At 36.2% G+C, this 21,341-nt stretch overlaps 1 protein-coding gene across 7 annotated transcripts in view; it reads right to left on the bottom strand.

Moving 5' to 3' along the window:
• The window catches only part of CACNA2D1 (calcium voltage-gated channel auxiliary subunit alpha2delta 1), a 457,573-nt gene that overhangs the window by 358,107 nt on the left and 78,125 nt on the right, over positions 1-21,341 (bottom strand). For all 7 annotated transcript variants that reach the window (XM_053926392.2, XM_053926394.2, XM_053926393.2 and 4 more), the window contains exons 2-3: positions 19,644-19,725; positions 2,579-2,695 (exon numbers count right to left, since the gene is read on the bottom strand). In XM_053926392.2, the coding sequence (XP_053782367.1) occupies positions 2,579-2,695; positions 19,644-19,725 (199 nt within the window). The remainder of the gene's footprint in view (positions 1-2,578; positions 2,696-19,643; positions 19,726-21,341) is intronic.

Below are 21,341 nucleotides of genomic sequence, written 5' to 3'. Positions count from 1 at the left end.
AGTATCCTCAAAAATGCAGTTTCCTCATTGAAAAATGAGACTAATATTGATGTCTAGAGCTTAGTACTATTGTGAGAAATAATTAGATAATGCTACTTACTAAACACTCAATAAGGTCAACTAGTATTAAATTTTATCATAAGTTTGTATATTCATAACTTTTCCAATACATTTACTTATGAAATAACATTGGTATCCCACACAGGTAAATTTGAGCTCCTTTAGTCCAGAAATCTCCCTAAGCATAAGCCTACAACAAAAATAGAGGTAAATCCAAAATGCCATTTTGCATTCATTTACAGGACAATGTAGCCAAAAAAAATTTTTTTAATAATGTGTTTTTTTATTTTTGTAGAACCAAATATAAACCTGAATAAAGAATTTAATTTGAAAATGAACATAAATGTTTCTCCCTGACATAAAATCTAACCAATTCTACATTTAATTAGGCGTTGTATTTTCCCTATTCTGCCATCTTGCAGTTAAGGCCGTCACTGATCCCCCACAGGACATGAGTCATGCACCAGGTGTCTAGACCTTCAAATCCAACTGATTAAGGGGGAAAAAAAAGTCTCAGTAGGCTTCCATTTTAACCCACTTAAGGCAAGATTCATTCTATTTCATTTCATTTTTCAAGGGACTTTCATATCCAGACTACCTGCTGCCTGCATCTGGGGGGGAAATATAAGATGCTAAAGATCAACACAAATGGAATCATTTTCCAGCTCTCATTAAGTGAGTATTAATCACTTACGTAACAAGTATCTCATTTTTATTAGAAAAGCTTTTATTGAAAACACACTTTACATCTATAAACAATACCTAAAAATGGTATCACATACCCCAAATTGAAGGTAATAAAGTTTTGAATCTTCTAGTCATGAAATATTATCTCATCATAGAGTACTCACTTATATATGTCTTAAAAATGAAATATTTTAACTTCCGGCAATAGGGCAGATCAAATATTCCAAAGAACCCTCCTATGACATTATAACAAGATCCTAGATATTTGAAGAAACATAAAGACTTATAGCTGCCCAAAAATTAAAGGGAAATTTCTGTGCCTGTATATATATAGAGAGAGAGAGATATGTATACATATATATGTGTATACATATATCTATATATATTGGCATATATATACATTATATATCTATATATACATATATATAATATAGTAAGCTAAAACTCTGAGTATGAGTGATAAGTGAACAGAAAATTCTGAGTAGTCCTGGGATAAACACCTGTAACAGTGCTGAGATTTATAGAATAAGAGGGATGAAACTTAAGCTCTGACATTATATCTAACAGAAGGTAAATAATAACATTATGAAAAAAATTAAAACTTTATGAATACCATAAAAATTTGCTAAAGAAAACATTATCATGATTATAAATAGAAAGACAAAAATCATAATGGTATCAATTCACAATGTTGTCTGAGTCCCTGCAATACCAATGAAATCCAGTAAAGAGCTTCTTGAGTAATAGCACACTGAATCTAAACTTTGGATAATTTGTCAATGTTCAAGAACACTCTGAAGTTCATGGTCCTACTGAAGAATATGGTGAGGAACTGGCCAGCCAGACATCTCGCTTGATATTTGGAGCTCACAGCGGGAAGGCAAGCTATTAAATAAATGGCCCTAGGAAAACTGGTTAGAAAAATTGCAGACTAAAATTATACACAGATATTGGCTGCAGGTGGATTAAATACACCTAAAAGACATAGAACCTTTTAAAATAAAATATATAAAATAATGTTTATAACCTAAGGATAGGGAAAGATTTCTTAAACAAAACACATATCCAAAAATATTAATAATTTTTAAAACTGCTTTCAACTGCACTAAAATTAATCATTTATATTATCAAAATACACTATAAAGAAAGTGAAAAGACAAATCACATTTAACAACAGAGAATAAATGAAGAAACTGAGATAGCATCATAAAGTAATATTCAACCATGAATAAAAATAAAGCTAAATACAAACATCCAGATAAATCGTGCAAACACAATGTTGATGGAAAAAAGCCACTGAGAACTACGTATGTATAGTGTGATTTTAATAAAGGTGAGAAACAAGCAAACTAGCAAATATGTTGTTGAGCAAAACATTTATCTGAGGCACAGCTAGTTTTAAAAAGCAAGGAAATAAGTGATGAAATATCCAGAGTACTGGCCACCTCTGGCAGGGAGGCAGGGTGACGGACAGGAGAGCGCTACTAAGGCAGTTCTAAGGGTGTTGGCAATATTTGTGGGTTTTATGTTGTATGGTAAATTTAAGCATTATTATTATGCATCGTGACTTAACATATATATATATAAAAATGGATACATGTACCAATTAAATACACCATTCCTGTATTTTAAAATCACCTAACACAAAAAATAAACTAATAAGCTAACTGATTATTTTAAAAATGCAATGAAACCGTGGTATCTCACCTTTCTTGAACATATTAGATGAACAGTTTCCATGGTAAAGAAAGCATACTAAATGAAACCTCCAGATAAAGCATGGAACATAGTAAGTAACAGAATAAAATGAGCAGAACCAATTTAAACTCACCACCAAGGCTTTAGATCTGTTGCTTAGAAGTTTTTCAATATCCCTGGCTGCAATTTCCACCAGCTGGCGCGCATTATTTGGTTCCACAGTATACAATTCTTGGTATTTCTCATAAATCTGTGTGAAAGCAAAAGAAAATTATTAAGAACAAAAATTGCTTATTTGGTTCATAAGTTCACATTAGAATGTATTTAAAAATCATCAACAATTGATTAGAAAAACCCACTATACCTTGATCTTTTCAGAGTTTAGGTGTGTCAAAAATAAAGATATAAATATTAGTTTGCTAAAAGACCACCAGCTCAACAAAATAGTATGTCAACAGTAAAAACATCTTGTACAAAAATGGTTTGTATATGCAATTTTGTGACCTGAAATTGTGCGTTTATCCTTAAAACCAGGTATTAACTGCCATCAACATTTTGTTTTTAAAGGCAGGCCATTCTAGAAAACTGGAGAACTGAAGTATACAAGGTCAAACCTGAAGGATGTGTGAAGTACACAAAGGTAGGACAGAGGGGTAAACGATAGTATCTTGAAAGAGTCTTCCCATTGTCTTCCCTTGCTGTAACCCCTGAGGCTAAAGTGCTTGCTGCTAACCCTTACTAAATGAAAGGAAGAGAGAGAATGAATGAATGAACGAATATGAAGCCCCCGCTAAGGTTCATCCAGGTGACACAGGGAGCTTCATTGCACAGAAAAGTAGTTGGAGGTCATCAAGGTCTACATTAAAGCTTAGTTAAAACTGTAACTGTGTAAATATTTTTATTATCAAACTGAACGTTTTGTTTTGTTTTTACATGGCTGAATCAAACTATACTGAAAGTAAGTTAGGCGGCCAAAGAACAACTCAACTGCATTTCTGGCTCACATCAGTGTTAAAGGGAGGATTTCCCTAGCGCGACATCAGATGCACCTGGTCTTCAGAGCCTGTACGCTCCCGGAGGGAAAGGAAGAAATTAAAGAAAGGGGGGAGGGGAGAACCAGCAACCACGTTTGTGGCTGGAGGGCTCAGCGGAGAAGAAAATCCCGTATGCGTCCAACAGATGGGCTACACATGCATGACTAAACCATCTCTGAAAGCCAGCGCCTGGCAGTTTTTTACCATTTTATGGAAAGACAATCCAGGCACATGCGGGAACCAGTTCAACCTTGTTTTTCTGGCACAGCTCCAGCATTCTGTTACTACCAACAGGTTCTACAGCCTGGTCCCAGCTGAGGAGGGATGCTACCGGTGAATACTGTTACAAATAGCCACAGATACATACGCTAAAATTTGTTTCTAACAGAGTATGTTAGCTTTACATAAAGTTAATTTTGGTAAGTGACAAAAATAGTTTTAAAAGATCTGAATCAAACTTTTACTCCTAAAATTGTTTGACACATTCGGGATATGAGGTTTTTCCAATACTCATCTGAATTTTTTTTCTGCTTTTTTAAAAAAATTTTTACTGTTATTCAATTATAGTTGTATGCCTTTTCTCATCTGAATTTTGATCTTGTAGGTTTTCATTCCAACTACTCAAACCACAGTAAGTTAGTCACATACAATCCCCACGTTTAGTTTCATCCAGGGTTCCTGCGTCCTACTGGATCGCTTGAGCGTTCTTCTGCGGGGCAGATTACCGAGCTCTATTGTAAAGACCCAGGGTACCCATGATGAAATGCATCCAACTCGAGGCTCCCTCTTTCATTTCAGCCTAAGATGACATGCAGATACATGACCTCCTCAATAGATTCATTGATCAGGGTACAAAAAGATAAACCTCAACATCATTTTAATTGATCCAGGACATTTAGTTCTTTGCAGTAAAACCAATATAGCTAATTGGTGTGAAAGGCAGCTGTGTTTGAACCATTAATATCTTATTTCTGTATGAAGTCTACTCTCCTCTAACCTCCTCCCTCTGGTAGAGGGACTACAATATAATTCAGAGTTGGTGACGATTAGCGCAGGATGCGTAGTCTGTACTTTGCATTATGTACTATAAGTAATGTTGCTTATTAAGTTACTACCTACATATGACAGAAACATAGGTACTTTAAAGAATGAAAAGACTATAAATCAGAAGAAAAACACTTAGTTCAAGTTTTCTCTCAAACTTATGTAAACTATTCTCTCAAATTCTGTTTCTAGGTATATTTTTAAATGCTTAGACAAGATCTAGCTTGCAAATTAACTTTAAATAAGTGAAGTTAAGAAAGCTTAAGTCTCAATCCCCAATGTAAACATCCTGCTGTCCTTTTTACATATAAAACATTTGAAATGTTTTCTTGGTAATAAAAATGAATTTAAAGCACATAACTGCCCCACCAATAGAACTAACTCTTGCTTCTGATTTTAAAGAATACAGTAGTTTTTGTTTCATGAAGTTTGAGAAGGTTCTCAAAAAAGTCTACTGGTACATGTTTTATAAACACTTCTCAAAGTAGAAAGTTTCACATGAACTTTTAACATTATTTCATAATGTACATAAATTTATACTGTTTTCTGCCACTAAAATAAACCACATTTCTACACCATTTTGCATGCTAACATCTGACTATTTTAAAGAATCTTAAGTATCTTTTCTTTTCCTCTTTCTAGTATTTTTTCCTTACAAAATACCTGCTTTATCATTTTATCCAATGTCCTTTTCCAGAAGAACAGCATCATAGTGGAAATAATACAAGTTTTTGGCACCAAACACAACTTCATTCAAATCACATGTCAACATCTCACATGCTACGTGACACGGGCTGCCACTTCTGCTAGGAAGGATGCAGCACATAAAGAGACTCCGAGACAGGATGCTTCTTCCTCCTGACTGATACACGAGTATGCTTTAAACTTACCATAGTTCAAGCCCTCTCTCCCCCTGACGTCCTTGGCGCAAGTTACAACAAAAGAATATTTGTCACCTGTACATTCTTTCTTTCTTACGGTCTTAATTAACTGGCTTTAATGTGCTTTCACGTTACAGTGACAGACAAAGATCAGTGGTGATGACGAGAGAGAATATGGTTCCCTTAGCATTTTCAATGGAAACTTCTAAGCCTCTTTGTTCTAATTAAGTCCACGGTTTCAAGATAATCTCCAGAGTAATACATTTAAGATAACCTCAAATGTTAATATTTAAGCTTGGCTTTGCTTGGAAATCTCCAAGCCCAGCATAAGTAGCAGCCATCACAGATTGCTTTATAGTTCATGCAGGGTGGCCCTAGGTAGAACACAGGTGAGGGATGACCTTGTCCTCCTCCAACCAGGAAACCCCAGGGCCTTCACACCTAGTAGACAGCTTCAGGCCATGCTGGAGCACCACCACCCTGCCCCTGCACAGTTGATCCTCCACAGAGGTCAGAGATTGATGGTCAGTGGTCACAACCAGTCCTTACAGCTGACTGGCCTGGGTAAATCGCTCCCATTGATCTGCTAAAAGCAATCAAGACTCAGCTATAAGAAGAGGGTGTACTCAGCCCACACAAAGGGCACACCTTGATTACGCAGCTTGGGTGATAGGAGAGGCTGTGCCACTGGACCCTATAGGACACCTACTACATTAGGCCATACTACCAAGATAGGGAGTTATAGCAGCTCCTCATAATACAAAGACACAAACACAGGAAGGCTGCCAAAATGAGCAAAGAAACATGGCCCAAATGAAAGAATAGATCAAAGCTCCCCCAAAAGAACTAAACAAAATGGAGATAAGCAATCTATCAGATGCAGAGTTCAAAACACTCGTTACAAGAATGCTCAAGGAACTTAGTGAGGACCTCAACAGCATAAAAATGATTCAGCCATAAAAAACGAAGGACACCCTAATTGAAATAAAGAAAAATTTGCAGGGAAACAACAGGAGAGGGGATGAAGCTGAGAATCAAATCAATGATTTGGAACATAAGGAAGCAAAAAACAACCAATCAGAACAAGAAGAAAAAAGAACTTTAAGAAATGAAGATAGAATAAGCAGCCTCTGGGACAACTTCAAGCATTCCAACATTTGTATCTTAGGGGTACCAGAAGAAGGACAGAAAGAGCAAGAAATTAGAAATCTATTTGAAAAAATAATGAAAGAAATCTTCCCTAATTTAGTGAAGGAAATAAGACATGCAGACCCAGAAATCCCAGAGAGTCTCATGTAAGATGGATGCAAAGAGGCCCACGCCAAGACACATAATTAAAATACCAAAGCTTAAAGATAAAGAGAGAATTTTCAAAGCAGCGAGAGAAAAGCAGTTAGTTACCTACAGGGGAGAGCCCATAAGACTGTCAACTGATCTCTCAAAAGAAACTTTACAGGTTAGGAAGGACTGGCAAGAAATATTCAAAATCAGGAAAAGCAGGGAACTACAGCCAAGATTGCTCTACCCAGCGAAGATATCATGATAGAATCAAAGGGCAGATAAAGAGCTTTCCAGACAAGAAAAAACTATAGGACCATTATTCATCAACATCAAAAAATTATTACATGAAATGTTAAAGGGACCTATTTAAGAAAAAGATCAAAACTATGAACAATAAAATGGCAATTAATACCTATCACCAACTGAATCTAAAAAACAAACTAAGCAAACAAGAACAAGACTGAATCGTGGATATGGAGAATGCTTTGATGGTTTCCAGATGGGAGGGGGCATGGCGGTATGGGTGAAGAGGTGAGGGGGCTAAGAAGTACAAATAGGTAGTTACAGAATAGCCATGAGGATGTAAAGTACAGTGTAGGAAATGGAGCAGCCAAAGAACTTATATGCATGACACAGGGACATAACAATGGTGTGGAGACTGCCTGAGGGAGAGAGAGGTGCTGGGGGGAAGGGGTTAAGGGGGAAAAATTTGGGACAACTATAATAGCATAATCAATAAAACATAATTTTAAAAATGTAATACCTAAAAGGTGACACCACTCATTGAAATAATTGATTAATAAATATACCTAAAAGTGCTTCAGAAATCATTATACTTAGTATTATGCCATAATTCAGATACCCCAGAGATGCTCACTGAAAGCTAGATATGCTTCCAAGTTTTGAATGACATAGCAGATTATATTAGCAATCATTTTCAGGCAGCTTGTCTAATACCAGTCACTTTAAGAAACCTAAAAAAAAAAAAAATTCAATTAGCCATTGTACTAGCATGAACACTGGGATTCAGGCTTTAGAATATCAAGTAGAGGGAGTTTCAGTCCCATTTCAAATCATTAAAGAAACAAACCACTGTCCAGACCCACAAAAGGTGAAATGGTAACGAGGCATGGTTAGGCAAAGTGAGTCTGCAATATCATTCTTCTCCGAATTTCCGTTGGCTTCAGCAGGATGTAGGGAAATAGAAAAGCCTCATGGAATGAGCAAGAAAGGTAGCAGAGATTAATGGGTCAGTATCTCTGCTAGGAAACTACCCTCAGGGTACAACCAGGGGACCCAGATGCAGAGAATGGGAGACAGACAATGGGAGCAGAGGTCCAGCTGGAGGATGGCAATGAAAACCACCCAGAGCTGAGAGCTCCTTAGCAAAATGAGGAGACTGACCAAGTTCTTGTAGGAATCACACTCATTATCTATGCCAAGTGAATAGGAAAGAGCAAATACACTAGACATTCTGTCATACAAGTTTCCACTTGCACCCAGATGTCAAGGAGCAAAGTCAAGAACATTAGAGAATACTGAAAGGGAGTCGGGAATTGAAATTTATTAAATATATAATTGATGCCCCGGCTGGTATAGTTCAGTGGATTGAACACAGGTCTGCCAACCAAAGCATTGCCGGCTCGATTCCTTGTCAGGGCATGTCTGGGTTGTGGGCCGTGTCCCCAGCAAGAGGCATACAAGAAGCAACCACACATTGATTTCTTTCTCTCTCTTTCTCTCTCTCTCTCTTCCTCCTTTCCTCATTCCTTTCTCTTCTCTCTAAAAATAAATAAATAAAATCTTTTAAAAAATCTATAATTGATCACAAAATCTTTTAAACTAAGAAGAGATAACCTTGAAATGTTGAGACTAATATTTTTCTTCTCTTGGGAGAGAGAATGGCAGCTCATAATTTAGGTACCCTAAAGAGAAACATAGTTAAATTTCTGCATATTAAAACTTAAATATGTAAATTTTGACAATTTCTTCCCTCAATACTGGTACAATCACTTCCCTCCCATGGAAATTGTCCTGCACAAGCATTCAAGATCTCTGCAATGCCCACAGTCATCTTTATGAGGCAAGTTTCCTCTTTGACAGTTTCTGATGAAAGAGGAGACCTAGGAGTTTCCTTCTAAATGGTTAGCATTATTTTAATGTATGACCTTGACCTTGCCACTTGCTCAATTCTATTAGAACATATCAGACCTGCAAGCAGCTAACTTCTTAATCAGTTGCCTGTAAGGAGCCAAGTACAAAAGATCTGTATAAACAATAGTACACTGAGCCAATCAGACTCTCCGGATGTACCAAGGACAGAAGTAGAAGCAGACGTGGAAAGACTAACAGGAAGAAAACAGTATTCAGACACTGAGTGATGGAAGTGACGGCTACGGTAAGCAAAATCACAGTCTCCCAAAGATACCCACATCCTAAAACCCAGAATCTGTGAATATGCTGTTGCATGGCAAAGGGAAATTAAGTTTGCAGATGAAATGAAGTTTTGCTAATCAGCTGAACTTCAAATAAGGAGATTATCCTGGATTGTCCTGGTGAGTCCACTGTAAGTGCAAGTGTCCTAAGAGTGGACAAGGAAGACGTGACAACGCACGAGAACACCAGAGAGATCACAGTGTGAGAAGACAGTTTTCAAGAACATGGGGATTTTCGCCTGTTTGGTCCACTGGTTCGGCCCAGCACACAGTACAGTGCACACACAGAGCAGGCACTCAATAATATTGATGGTATCAACTAGCTAATGGCCACTGAGACAGGTTACTGCAGCAGGCTTTACTAGGAATTGGAATGCTGACTTATAACAAGTGTCTCCTTGTATTTTAAAATCAATATTTATTTTAAACCAAAAACAACAAGAATATGTAAGGTGCTATGTAGTTACATAATGGAGTATAAATACAACATGTAAATGATAATTAGATTAAATACAGAAAACAGGGTAATGATAGATAGAAGGAAAAGGGTTAACACTAATAGGAAAATTAGTGTTCCAATGAAGAAGTACAGAAAGCTATGCCCTCAGAATTCAGAGGAAATTAAAATCACCTGGGTTATGATAGTTGAGACAATGGGATTATAGCCGTACTCTGGAGTAATGTAAAGAAATAAATAAATAAAGGAGGGAGAAAAGTAGAATTTGTGTAAAACAAGAAATTATTGGAAAACAACTGAAAAGCTAATTGGGACACTATTATGAAAAGCTATAAACTTCACAGTGTTGGTTTTTACCTTGTTATGTAGTCAACTCCCAAGTATTTTAGCCTGAAAATAGCTAGCTCAGACCTTCTAGTGCCTATTTCAGCATTTAGTACATAAGAGGAATTCAAATATAACACAGGCTCATTTATTTTAAGCACCATCCAAATACATACACATGCACAATTTTATACATACTATACATGTAGACACACACACACATGTACACTTGGCCATATTCTCAAATTTATAGTGCATACTTTCCGATAACTACCTCAAACCAGGATTCTATTGAGAATTTGATAGAGGACACTTTTGAGCTACACATTAAAGGTGTAAGAAGGAAGAGAACAAGTGAAAACTTGTTCACTTTCCCCATCCTACACATATGGTGACTGTACTGAACTAGAAATGTAAGTGGAATACTACGGGTCATTCTTGGAAGAGAAACTGTAACAATGAATAAGGTGAGCATGAAAATGATTCACAGTAAGAACATGATTTTAAGTTTGGAGACATTTCACACATAAGATACATTATAAGTGTATGTTTAAAAATACCTAGAATAAAAACAAGAAAACTATTAAGATATGTATAAGAAGCTATCTACTTGTTTGGTATTTTTTAATTCCATAGATAAATTAATAACCTAGCCTATTTTCTTCTACATAACCAGAACTATATATGAATTGTTTATATATTTTAACCAGAAAATTCATGTGTAATTAATTAAAAGTAGAAGAGATCATACTTGATTCTGCTAAAACTAAATTAAAAAATAATTAACCATGTGCTGAGGGAGATGCTTATTTAAAGTTCCTAACCCCAAATGACCTAAATTCACTTCACAGCCAACAAAAGAATTTTTAGAGGCAGCCATTTAACTTGCCTTTAACCATCTTAGTAGCAAGTGGCTTTTCTAAAGAAAAAAAAATGCTACCTACTAATACTGATGTGTCATTTCACAAATTTCCATTAATTTAAGGAGTTCCATACATGTCTTCTTGCCTCAAATTCTTGTCCTTCTTAAGTTTTTCAACCTCACGGATCCTGACATTTTGACAAGCTCAGTCTTGTTGTGGGGTGATGTCCTGGGCATTGCAGGATGTTTCGCAGCGTATTTGGCCTCCACACACTAAATGCCAGTAGCACTCATCTCCCCCACCCCAAGCTGTGACCATGTTTCCAAGCACTGACAAATGCCCCCTGGGATACAAAACTGCCCCAGGCTCAGAACCGCTGCCTTCTATATAAAGGCATTAAAGATGTCTTCAGGGAAAAAGCATAAAAATTACATGTGGCACACTGAGAGTGTGCGGTAACAAATAATGGCCTTTCATGCCATTCATCTTCATTGTAAAGAAGCAGCTAACCCTTGGCCGTATCACTTCCATGAGTTTTTAGCTTCCTCGTCCTTTGTGAAGCTCACAGGCGAGAGCACGGCCACGCTGTCACTCTCACTGTAATTAGTATTACCAAGTCAATAGATGGCTACCTGGAGAAACAATGAATAATAATTTATCCCTCAAATACCAGCATGACTTAAGACTGTTATCGATTGATAATGGAACAGATTGGTAAAGCAAAAAAGAAAACATTTTAATAGTCTTTCGCTATTAGTGTGTGTGAACCAATAGTACTTCACTTAAAACCATGTTAATAAAACATTCAAAGCCATCGTAAGATCAGAAACCCCATTAGAGTTCATTTTATTTATTGTCTTTGAAAAAAAAGATAATCACTTTTAAAAACCAAACAAACACATATACAGCTTCTTTAACATTCCTAGTGAGTGAGTAAAGGGAGTCCACACTATCTCTATTGACAGTACATTCTGCAATCAAAACAGATTTCCCTGTATTTAGGGGGGGAAAATGTACTTTCCATAAAATAATGATAATCTCAATTTGCCTACATTATTATGGTAACTAGTTACATTTCATCATGGAAGGAAGGCAGGCAACACTGAACAAAACCAAAACATGTGAAATAAATAAGATATATTTGAAAAGTAATTATATTACTTTTATAAAGTACTTATATGAGTATTGGTTTTAAAAACAATTATATTACTTTTAAAATAATAGAAATATAAACCTACATTTTAAAGAGAAATAAGCATTGACATTTTCATAGCATCTGTTATTGCTATCACATTGCATTTTATATTCCATTTTACCCCTACAACATTTCTGCGAAGAAGGGAGAGTGTTACTATCTGTCTCACTTGACAAGCAGGTAAAGGGAAATCTAGTATCATCCAGCTACTTAGCAGCATTACGGAAAGGAGAAAAAAGATTCCCACCATTATTGTTGCCTCTGCATCTTGTTAATTCCTTAGTCAGAATCACTAATGATTAATTATAATCTGCTTTAGCATATCGTTTTTTGCAAATAAATTAACATATTAAACTCTCTACCACCTAGAAAATGAACATTCTATTTACATAAGAGGATGTGACCAGAGTGGGAAAGAAAAAGTGCGCCCCAGGAGTCACTAACGAAATCCTTCACTCCAAACCCTTGTGTAAATACCAACTAATTAAGAGAGCTGAATGCTCAATATTTAGACACATTTCATATGTACACTTTTGAGGGAATATTGAAATAGGAAGGTATCAATTTTAATAACTTTAACTTACGAAATCACAATGGTGAATCAAAGCCAGGGAGTGCTATCACGATGCCTTAGCAGACTGATTTTGCTTTTGAAAATAAACTTCCAGGTTAAAAGAAAAGTTACTCCACAAACTTTTGAAAATGTTTGCATGCTCTGGACTAACGTGGTAGAAATCCAGGCAGAATTTCCATTAAGAAGAAAAGCTTTATAACAACCAGGAGACATGCCTCATTTCGATTGTCTTACAATAACCTCTGTTATCAAAAAGTCTGGATCCCCCTGACATCCTTCATTATCAGAAGATAACTGGAGAGAAGGCAACTGAGGAGAAGGGAAGTATGCAGCAACGTCGCATAGTGTGGGAGGCAAATGACTATTTCAAAATGAATATATGTACTGTGAACACTTCAGGAATCTCCACTGTTTCTTACAAGATCAGCCTAGGAGGCTGAGAAAGCATCCAGAAAAGCTGTAGCAAAGACCCAACATTATACCTAGGAGAGGAAAGGAGCAGGGAAGAAAACGTAGTGAGAGGCCTGGGATTAGTGTGATGTCTATGCCTGCAGCCTCGGACAGCAGAAGATACACAGCTCTGAACACCCTGGGCCCCAGGGCTGGGACTAGGGTGAGGAAAGCGAGGTTCCTAGGGCGCAAAATTTCAAGAGCTACTCTCACTCTGACGCTCAGAGAGCACGGCTTCCTAAAATGCTGCAGCCACAGCACATCATTTGCCTCACCTCAGTCCAGATTCTGCCGGCCCCTTGACCCCAGCTGTGCCCTCCGGGGGGTGAGGGAAGGGGGGGAGGGGGAGAGAGAGAGAGACAGAGACAGAGATCAATTCGAAATGAGGGGGCACTCTAACTCTTTCAAAACACAGCTTTCAGGACTGCTTCCAAGCTACTAAATATGTTCCAATTACAGATAAGTTCCTGAAGACTTAATCAAGTGTAAATACCATCCATTACTTCTTTTGTAATAAAAATGAAATTATGAGAAAAGTTTGGACTTCTGAAGTGAAAGGGGAAAATGTAAAGAAAACGGTGCACAAAGGAGGCACCACCACTCCCCGATGGTGAAAAGTTGCTTACATCATCACGTGGTGGTGTCCTCAGGCCAGGGTCGAACGTAGTGAGTGCGGATTTCCGACATATTTGTGGACCTTTGTCTTGATACAACTTTTTGTAGACTCAGAAACCCAAACAGTAGTTTCTACTCACTAGTTTATTTTTAGAAAATGTTTTCGTGAAGCAGATTCTTACTATTATAGAACCCACTGATTTAGAATATCTGATAATTTGGATATTGAACAAAATTAGCTGTATCTTCATCAAGAAATATTTATCAACAAATTAAATTAAAAGACAGTTGTTGGTCAATGTTTTCAGAACTTAAGACTTGTTTTTAAGAACAGTAAGACCACTTTAATTTTTTAAAATATTATCTATTCATTAATAGATATATGAAGATTAGCCTGTGCATTTGCCAGTATAGTAACTAAAGGAATGTGTGTGTTTAAAAGTAAAAAAATGCCTTTTAATATATTCTATAACTCAGATTGTTTAAAAATGCAGGGATCTTTTTCTATTTTTCTTAATTTATATGGATTAAAATATATAAATACAACATCCGTTTTGTGTTAATTTATCTTTAATTCATTCTTAGACACAGTTCTTATAAGGACTGTATTCAAATAATACATATCAGGGGGAGACAGCCAGTTGTCACCCACTATTGGTTCCACCCCCTTCCACTGTGACAGAGTTGGTATATGGCCACTCAGCTAATGACTCCATGAGTTTGACCTTTGGAATGTAAGCACAACGTCTCACCCCTTTTTTAATCCTCACCTGAGGATATGTTTATTGATTTTGTTTTATTTTTTAAATATTGTACTTATTTATTTTCAGAGACAATGGGAGAGAGGGAGAAAGAGAGGGAGAGAAATACCGAGGTGAGAGAGAATGAGAGAGAAACATCCATCAGTTGCCTCTTGCACATACCCTTACCGGGCACCGAACCTGCAACCCAGGCATGTGCCCTGATGGGGAATAGAATGGGTAACCTTTGACTCTGTGGGATGGCCCCCAACCAAATGAGCCACATCAGTCAGGACTATTTATTGATTTTAGAGAGAGCAGGAGGGAGAGAGAAACACCAGTGTAAGAGAGAAACTTCAATTGGTTGCCGTCCATGTAAGCCCTGACCAGGGATCAAACCCACAAAATAGGTATGTGCCCTGACCTAGAATTGAACCTGCAACATTTTGGTGCGTGGAACAATGCTCCAACCAATTGAGCCACCAAACTGGGGACAAATGTCTTACCCTTGAAGTGAATGGGTATCTGCTTCTCTGGTCTCTTTCCCTGGACATCAGACTGAAAAATAATGGCAACTGAAGGAATCACTTGGGACCCAGGAGTGGAAGCCACATACTGTGGACACGAGAGCCAACCTGCTGAGCCTAAGCTGCTCACCACTAGACGGTGACATGAGAAAAGTACACAGTATACGGTTATCTTATCTCTTTGTTACACTGGCTCAGCCTGTACCCCAACTAATAAATACAACACCCTCAACTAATACAACAACTGAGCGACCTTTCTTGAGTTTTGTTTACAGGTCAATAAATATTTTACATGGATTATATCATCAATCTTAACAACTTATTGAGCTGAAACATCTTGGCCAGATAACAAAGCTATCAACTGGAAGAAAATAAGTATATTTTCTTCAGGTGAAAGACTATAAAACAAAACCAAGAAAAATGATTTTCTGTACCATTCTCAGCAATCCTTTCAATGATATACACACACCAAAAAAAGCATTGCTGTGCATACCAACAATAATGGAAGACTTTACATTCTGCATGTAAATTTTCACTTTACAATTTCCTTCTATACTTTCTTTTACTAAAGTAATTCAAGTGATATATTCATGAGTGAATAACTGGTAGCAGAATTTTGGCTTTATCTAACTTGTATTTTTTATTAAGAGAACAGTAGCACATTATGCTAAGTGAAATAAGCCAGTCAGAGAAAGATAAATACCATGTGATTTCACTCATATATAAAATCTAACAAACCAGCTGAACTCACAAGCAAAATAGAGACAGACTCATAAATAGAAAGCAAGATGACAGCTAAGGGGGGGTGGGTGCAGAAGGTTAGGTGGTGGTGGGATTGGGCAAAAAGGAAAAAGGATTCATGGACATGGGCAACAGAATGGTGTTTGTGGGCAGAGAAGTATATAAGGGGACTAAGTTGTAATAGAAAAAAATACAATAAAAATTTTTAAATAAATAAATAAATAGCAGTAGCATAACCATGGTGACGACGTACCTAAACAGGGATCTGCTTACCTTCTCGAAATACAAATAGCAATACAAAAAGGTAATATATTAATTTATATTCTAAAGCACAACAAGGTTTTTTTTAATTTTGGAATTATATCCAATTTAGTAGTTATGTAGCTTGTACCAAAAATTTAATCTTGCAATTGCTTCATACATATTAAAGATGACGATGTTCACTTTACAAGGTGTCCTCGGAATAATACGACAATGAACACAAAGTGTTTAGTACAGTTCTTGAACTAATGCAAAACAAATTAAGTTCTTCAGTTGTATTGAAAAGGTTCTAATGTATTAAATTCACTAAGCAAAATCATAATACATTATTATCTCTTTCCCTCAATTTTATTTTTTTCTTCTCTGAATTATTTCATCTACTTAGCAGCTGAGCATATGCAGTTAATGGACATGTTACCTTCCAATTAATGATTAGATAATGGAATAATTCACTAAGACATGTCTTATGGGACTACATCAAACTAAAAAGGTTTTGCACAGCACAGAAAAACATAAACAAAATAAAAAGACAAGCCACAGAATTGGAGAACATATGCCAATATATCTGATAAGGGGTTAATATCCAAAATTTACAAAGAACTTATAAAACTCAACACCAAAAAACCCAATTAAAAAATGAGCAAAGGACACTTCTCCAAAGAGGACATACAGAGGGCCAATAGATACATGAAAAGATGCTCAACATCACTAATCATCAGAGAGATGCAAATTAAAATCACAATGAGATATCATCTCATATCTATCAGAATAGCTATCAGCAATAAATCAACAAACAACAAGTGTTGGTGAGGACGTGGAGAAAGGGGAACCCTTTTGCACTGTTGGTGGGAATACAGACTGGTATAGCCAGTGTGGAAAGGAGTATGAAGATACCTGGTTTTCCACAATAAAATAATGAAAATGGATCTGCCTTTTGACCCAGTGATCTCACTTTTGAGAATATATTGGAAGGAACCCAAAACACTAATTTGAAAGAACATAAGCACCCCTATGTTCATTTCAGCGTTATTTACAATCACCAAGCTATGAAAGCAGCCCAAGTGTCCATCAGTAGATGAGTGGATAAAACAACTATGGGACATTTACACAAAGGAATACTACTGGGCCGTAAAAAAAAGAAGAAAGTTTTACCCTTTGGGACCCAGAGGACATTATGCTAAGTGAAATAAGCCAGTCAGAGAAAGACAAATACAATATGATTTCACTCATATGTGGAATCTTATGAAAAAATTGAACTAACAAGGAAAACAGAGACAGACTTGAAGAGAGCAGGATGACAGCTAAGGTGGGGGAGGTGGTTAAAGAATGGAGGGATTGAGCAAAAAGGAAAAAAGGACTCATGGACATGGACAACAGTGTGGTGATTGCAGGTGGAAGAGGTATATAAGGGGATTAAATGGTAATGGAAAAAATAATAAAAATTAAAAAGGAAAGAAAAACACAAAACTCAAATGCATCAGGGTAATATCACCACTGAAGCCTATTCACGCTGGATCTTTAACAGAAGTTAAGCAGGTAACTTTACAAATTTCTCATTCACGAAGTTAAAGTATTGAATTCATATAATAATATCTATCAATCTTCCTTGAGCTGATATCTTATAGTGCTATAAAGCAAGTTTTATTAAATTGCAAAGATGTCTTATTTCAGTTATGTTGCTTCATTACAGCTGTTTACGATCACTCAAGTAAAATGCTCATTCTATCCTGCAATGCTAGTAAAAACAATTACAATAAATAAATTATCATCATTTCCACAATACTGAAGTTCAAATCAGGACCTTGTTAAGTTCTTCCACTTATTCAACTTTTGGTCCTCCTCATGTATCCAGGCCTCCCAATCTCATCTCCAAGTTCACCCTCAACCCTGGCATCTTTCAGCCCGTCTCTGCTTTAAATTTCCATAGCCAAAAATAAAGGCACCTCTTTGGCTTCCGACATGAACCTTCTCTCCAGGGAAAAGCAGAGAGGCATATGGATCATCTGTCTATATAAAATGACACGCTTCATGTGCCCTAATGCTCAAATTATTTTTCCAATAATGAATTCTGTTCTATCTCGCACCCATCCTTTGTTATATGTATATACATACTTCTTTCATTGGACCTTTTCCTGTCACTGTAATTAGATACATGTCTCAGAAACAGAAAAACTGTGGGGATTTTCTTTCATCCTCTCCATTCTGTTATCCATATTCAGACAAAGCCATTTATTCATTTAACAATTTTACACTCTTCTTAGTAATCTATACTTCATAAAGCATAGTGGAAATCAGGTGAGACTTTTTTTTTTTTTACTTAAGGATTCACTGCGAAGAGCAGATTCAGTGAGAGAGAGTTCACATATTTACACCGAAAGTAAAAATGAGGTCAGCCAATAAAGTGGTTTCTGAGGCTGAAGAAATACTGGAGGAGTGAAGGCGCACTCCCAGCGCAGTTTATTTTTAATCTCAATCTGTCAATAAAGAGAGTCATACAGCTTCTAACCAGAACCTGTCAATTCTCGTTTCTTTTTTTCTCATTGCACAAACTCTATCAGCTTCATAGAGGCTCACTTATTATCCTACACACTTTCAGATTCTTACACATTTCACCACAATAAATCATTGCGGATCTCAAGCACCAGCTTCCAGGGGCTTTCAGGCATCTTTGCTCCCACACAGTAGAAATTATTGATTAGCAGAGCGCCAGTTCTCTGGGGAGAGGCACTATCTCTGTCAACCTTTGGTAGCCTGCACAGTGGCTGGGACAGATTATGTGTTGACTAGAACTACACTTGATCATTGCTATTCACAAGAAACACCTTTCATTTCCAAGTATATTCATCTCACAGATATTTAAGTTTGTTCAACATACTGTTAGATTGAAACCTACAGTTGTTCTGTAAACAGTTTCTGGAATATTTTTTCAACTATTTGCTTAATTGATTATGTCATACATGAAACTGCTTTGCTACATTGCACCACATTTCTTGGAAAACACAAGGCCTCACTGCATCACTAAGAACACAAGACAAAAGTACTTTCATATTGTTACAATACATTACTTACAGAGACTCTTGACATTTAATTCTTAAAAAATCTAACAAAACCTACAATGTGAACGTTCTTACCCAAGTAAAATAACCTAGTTAAGATTACATAAATATTTATATACTATTATCATTTTCAAAAATCATTTGAGTGACTTTCATAGCCATCGCATACATCGTAAGAAAAACCATAGTTTACAGTGACTCTTTTCCTTACACTTCCAAGTCTTCATTACCCATCTCAGCGACTCACTGAGACATGGTTGTAAACTCAGTGACTCCAGACACGGTTGTAAACACTTTTCAATTCTTTTTTAAAATAAAATCTACCCTCAAAGAGTGAAGAAGTGTTCTACTGAGGGTATTGAAAAGAATTCATCACAGTACTTAAGTCACCGCCACGTGAGAGATTATAAAACACAGTCTGAAGAATGGAAACCTGACATCCCATTTGAACTGTAGGGGAGGCTAAGTATCACACGCACTCATGGAAGTGAGGGCTGTTTGTAAACCGGAAAGTGTTTGTGCTGAGAAAGCTTTGTAACTGTTAGCGATGATGTTTCCTCTTCAAAGTAACAAGCAGTACCGAGGCTCTCTCTCTGAATTTCACTACCAGATCCACACGAAAAAAACCCTATCTTATTTATAATATGGAAATACAGCTCCTAGAAGTTAGAACTGCATTCAAATCAAAGAAAAGATTAAGCTTATGTAGGTTCTACTCACATCGACAAGCTGATTGACTCCACTTGCTGTTTTCGCCAGTGTGACGAGGTCTTCTTGCATCTTATCCACCCATGACTTGATACTGCAGAAATGAGAGAAGAGATCATTCTATTATCTCTCTGGCAAAGTAAGGCCACAGACAGCGATTTTATATTAGTGCAAATAATTAATTAAAGTGCCTTTAAATCTTTCTTCTCCTTCCTCGCTCTCATTATGCCCACCCTCCCAATCCCACTTACAAATTATAAAGCCAATGAAACTTTAGTGTAAACCCTCTTAAAATGCTAAATGCCCCCAGATCAAAGAGAGAAAAATGACACGAATATCTTGTCTAATAGGAGAGTAAAATTTGATTAAATTTTATGAAAATCCCATTTAAATTAGTAAATAGAATATTCTAAACTTTATCCTTTAGCTTGTAAGTCTTCTGAATATAGTACTAAGTGTAGAACATTTTTTTAAATGCAAGAAAGGAGAAATATTTTTTAAATTTATCCTAATTTCAATACCCAGGGATAACCACTCTTAACATTTAATGTATTCCCATTTTGTCTTTTAAAATTATTTCACATGGTTAAAAGCATGTTATGTATAATTTATGTATCTCTTATTTTCTTGAGGTCATATGATAAATACTCCCATGCCATTACAAGTATCTTATAAACATTTTATTTTAATGGCCACTTAATATTCCATTATCTCTAGATCTCATAATATACTTGACCATCCTTCTGTTTTATAAAAGATATTTAGGATATCATCAGCTTTTAACCTCTATAAGTTATACTGCAACAAATATCTTAGTGCATAAAGCTTAAAAGTATCTCCTTAGCTAGACTCTTAGATTTGGAATTACTGGATCAAAACTTAGGTTTTAAAGGAATAGTTTTGAGCATTAAAATTGTGATCAAAGGATTAATGCAATGGAAATCTTAAAATACAGGCAATGGATGTTGGGACATTTTAGAAAAGCCTTTCAATGGTACCTTATTTTTCTTGGTATTAGAGACATCATCAAATACCACACAATTTCCCCCATTTAAATCAATGAAATTTAATTTGCAATCCCTTCATATATTTCATTTATTCATCATGTTGTAAAAATATCTAAATTGTATATTCTTTTCTTTTTTTATTGTTCAAATTCGGCTGTCCCAATTCCCACCCCCCTTGCTCTCCCCTACCCCGCCCCCCCCACCACTCCCACAGTCAATCCCCACCCTGCTGTCCATGTGCATGTTCTTTTCTGCTCGTGCAAATAGAAACAAAACACTGGTAAGAATGACAGACTTTTTATAATCGAATTTGAAATTCTCTCTACATATATATGATTTGTGCATCTATCTGTTGCTTATTTATCCTACTTCTTTAAATTTTATTAATACTAAATGTTGTATAAAGTGCTGTTTTTATAAAGGAAAGTGAATTTTGTGTTTTATAAGTGTTTGAATCATGGACATTTAACGGTATTGATCTTCTTTTCCTTAGATAGATAAGAGTTTCGATTGTAGTATAAGGCTGCCAATTTTTTAAAGATAAATTTAAATGTAACAAAATAAAAAATTAAATGTGGGAAGAAGTATAACATGGAAAAAGGATTTAAATGAGGTATAGGAGAACACATAAAATAATGACAAGCTGATAAACTAAAGAGGAAAAACCAAAACTGAAAAGTCAGTCATAAAAAGGATGAAATAC

Source organism: Desmodus rotundus, chromosome 6 (genome assembly GCF_022682495.2).
Source record: "Desmodus rotundus isolate HL8 chromosome 6, HLdesRot8A.1, whole genome shotgun sequence".
Classification (NCBI taxonomy): Eukaryota; Metazoa; Chordata; class Mammalia; order Chiroptera; family Phyllostomidae; genus Desmodus; species Desmodus rotundus.
The sequence above is the reverse complement of the archived record's forward strand: the minus strand, read 5'-3'. Positions and strand labels throughout refer to the sequence as shown.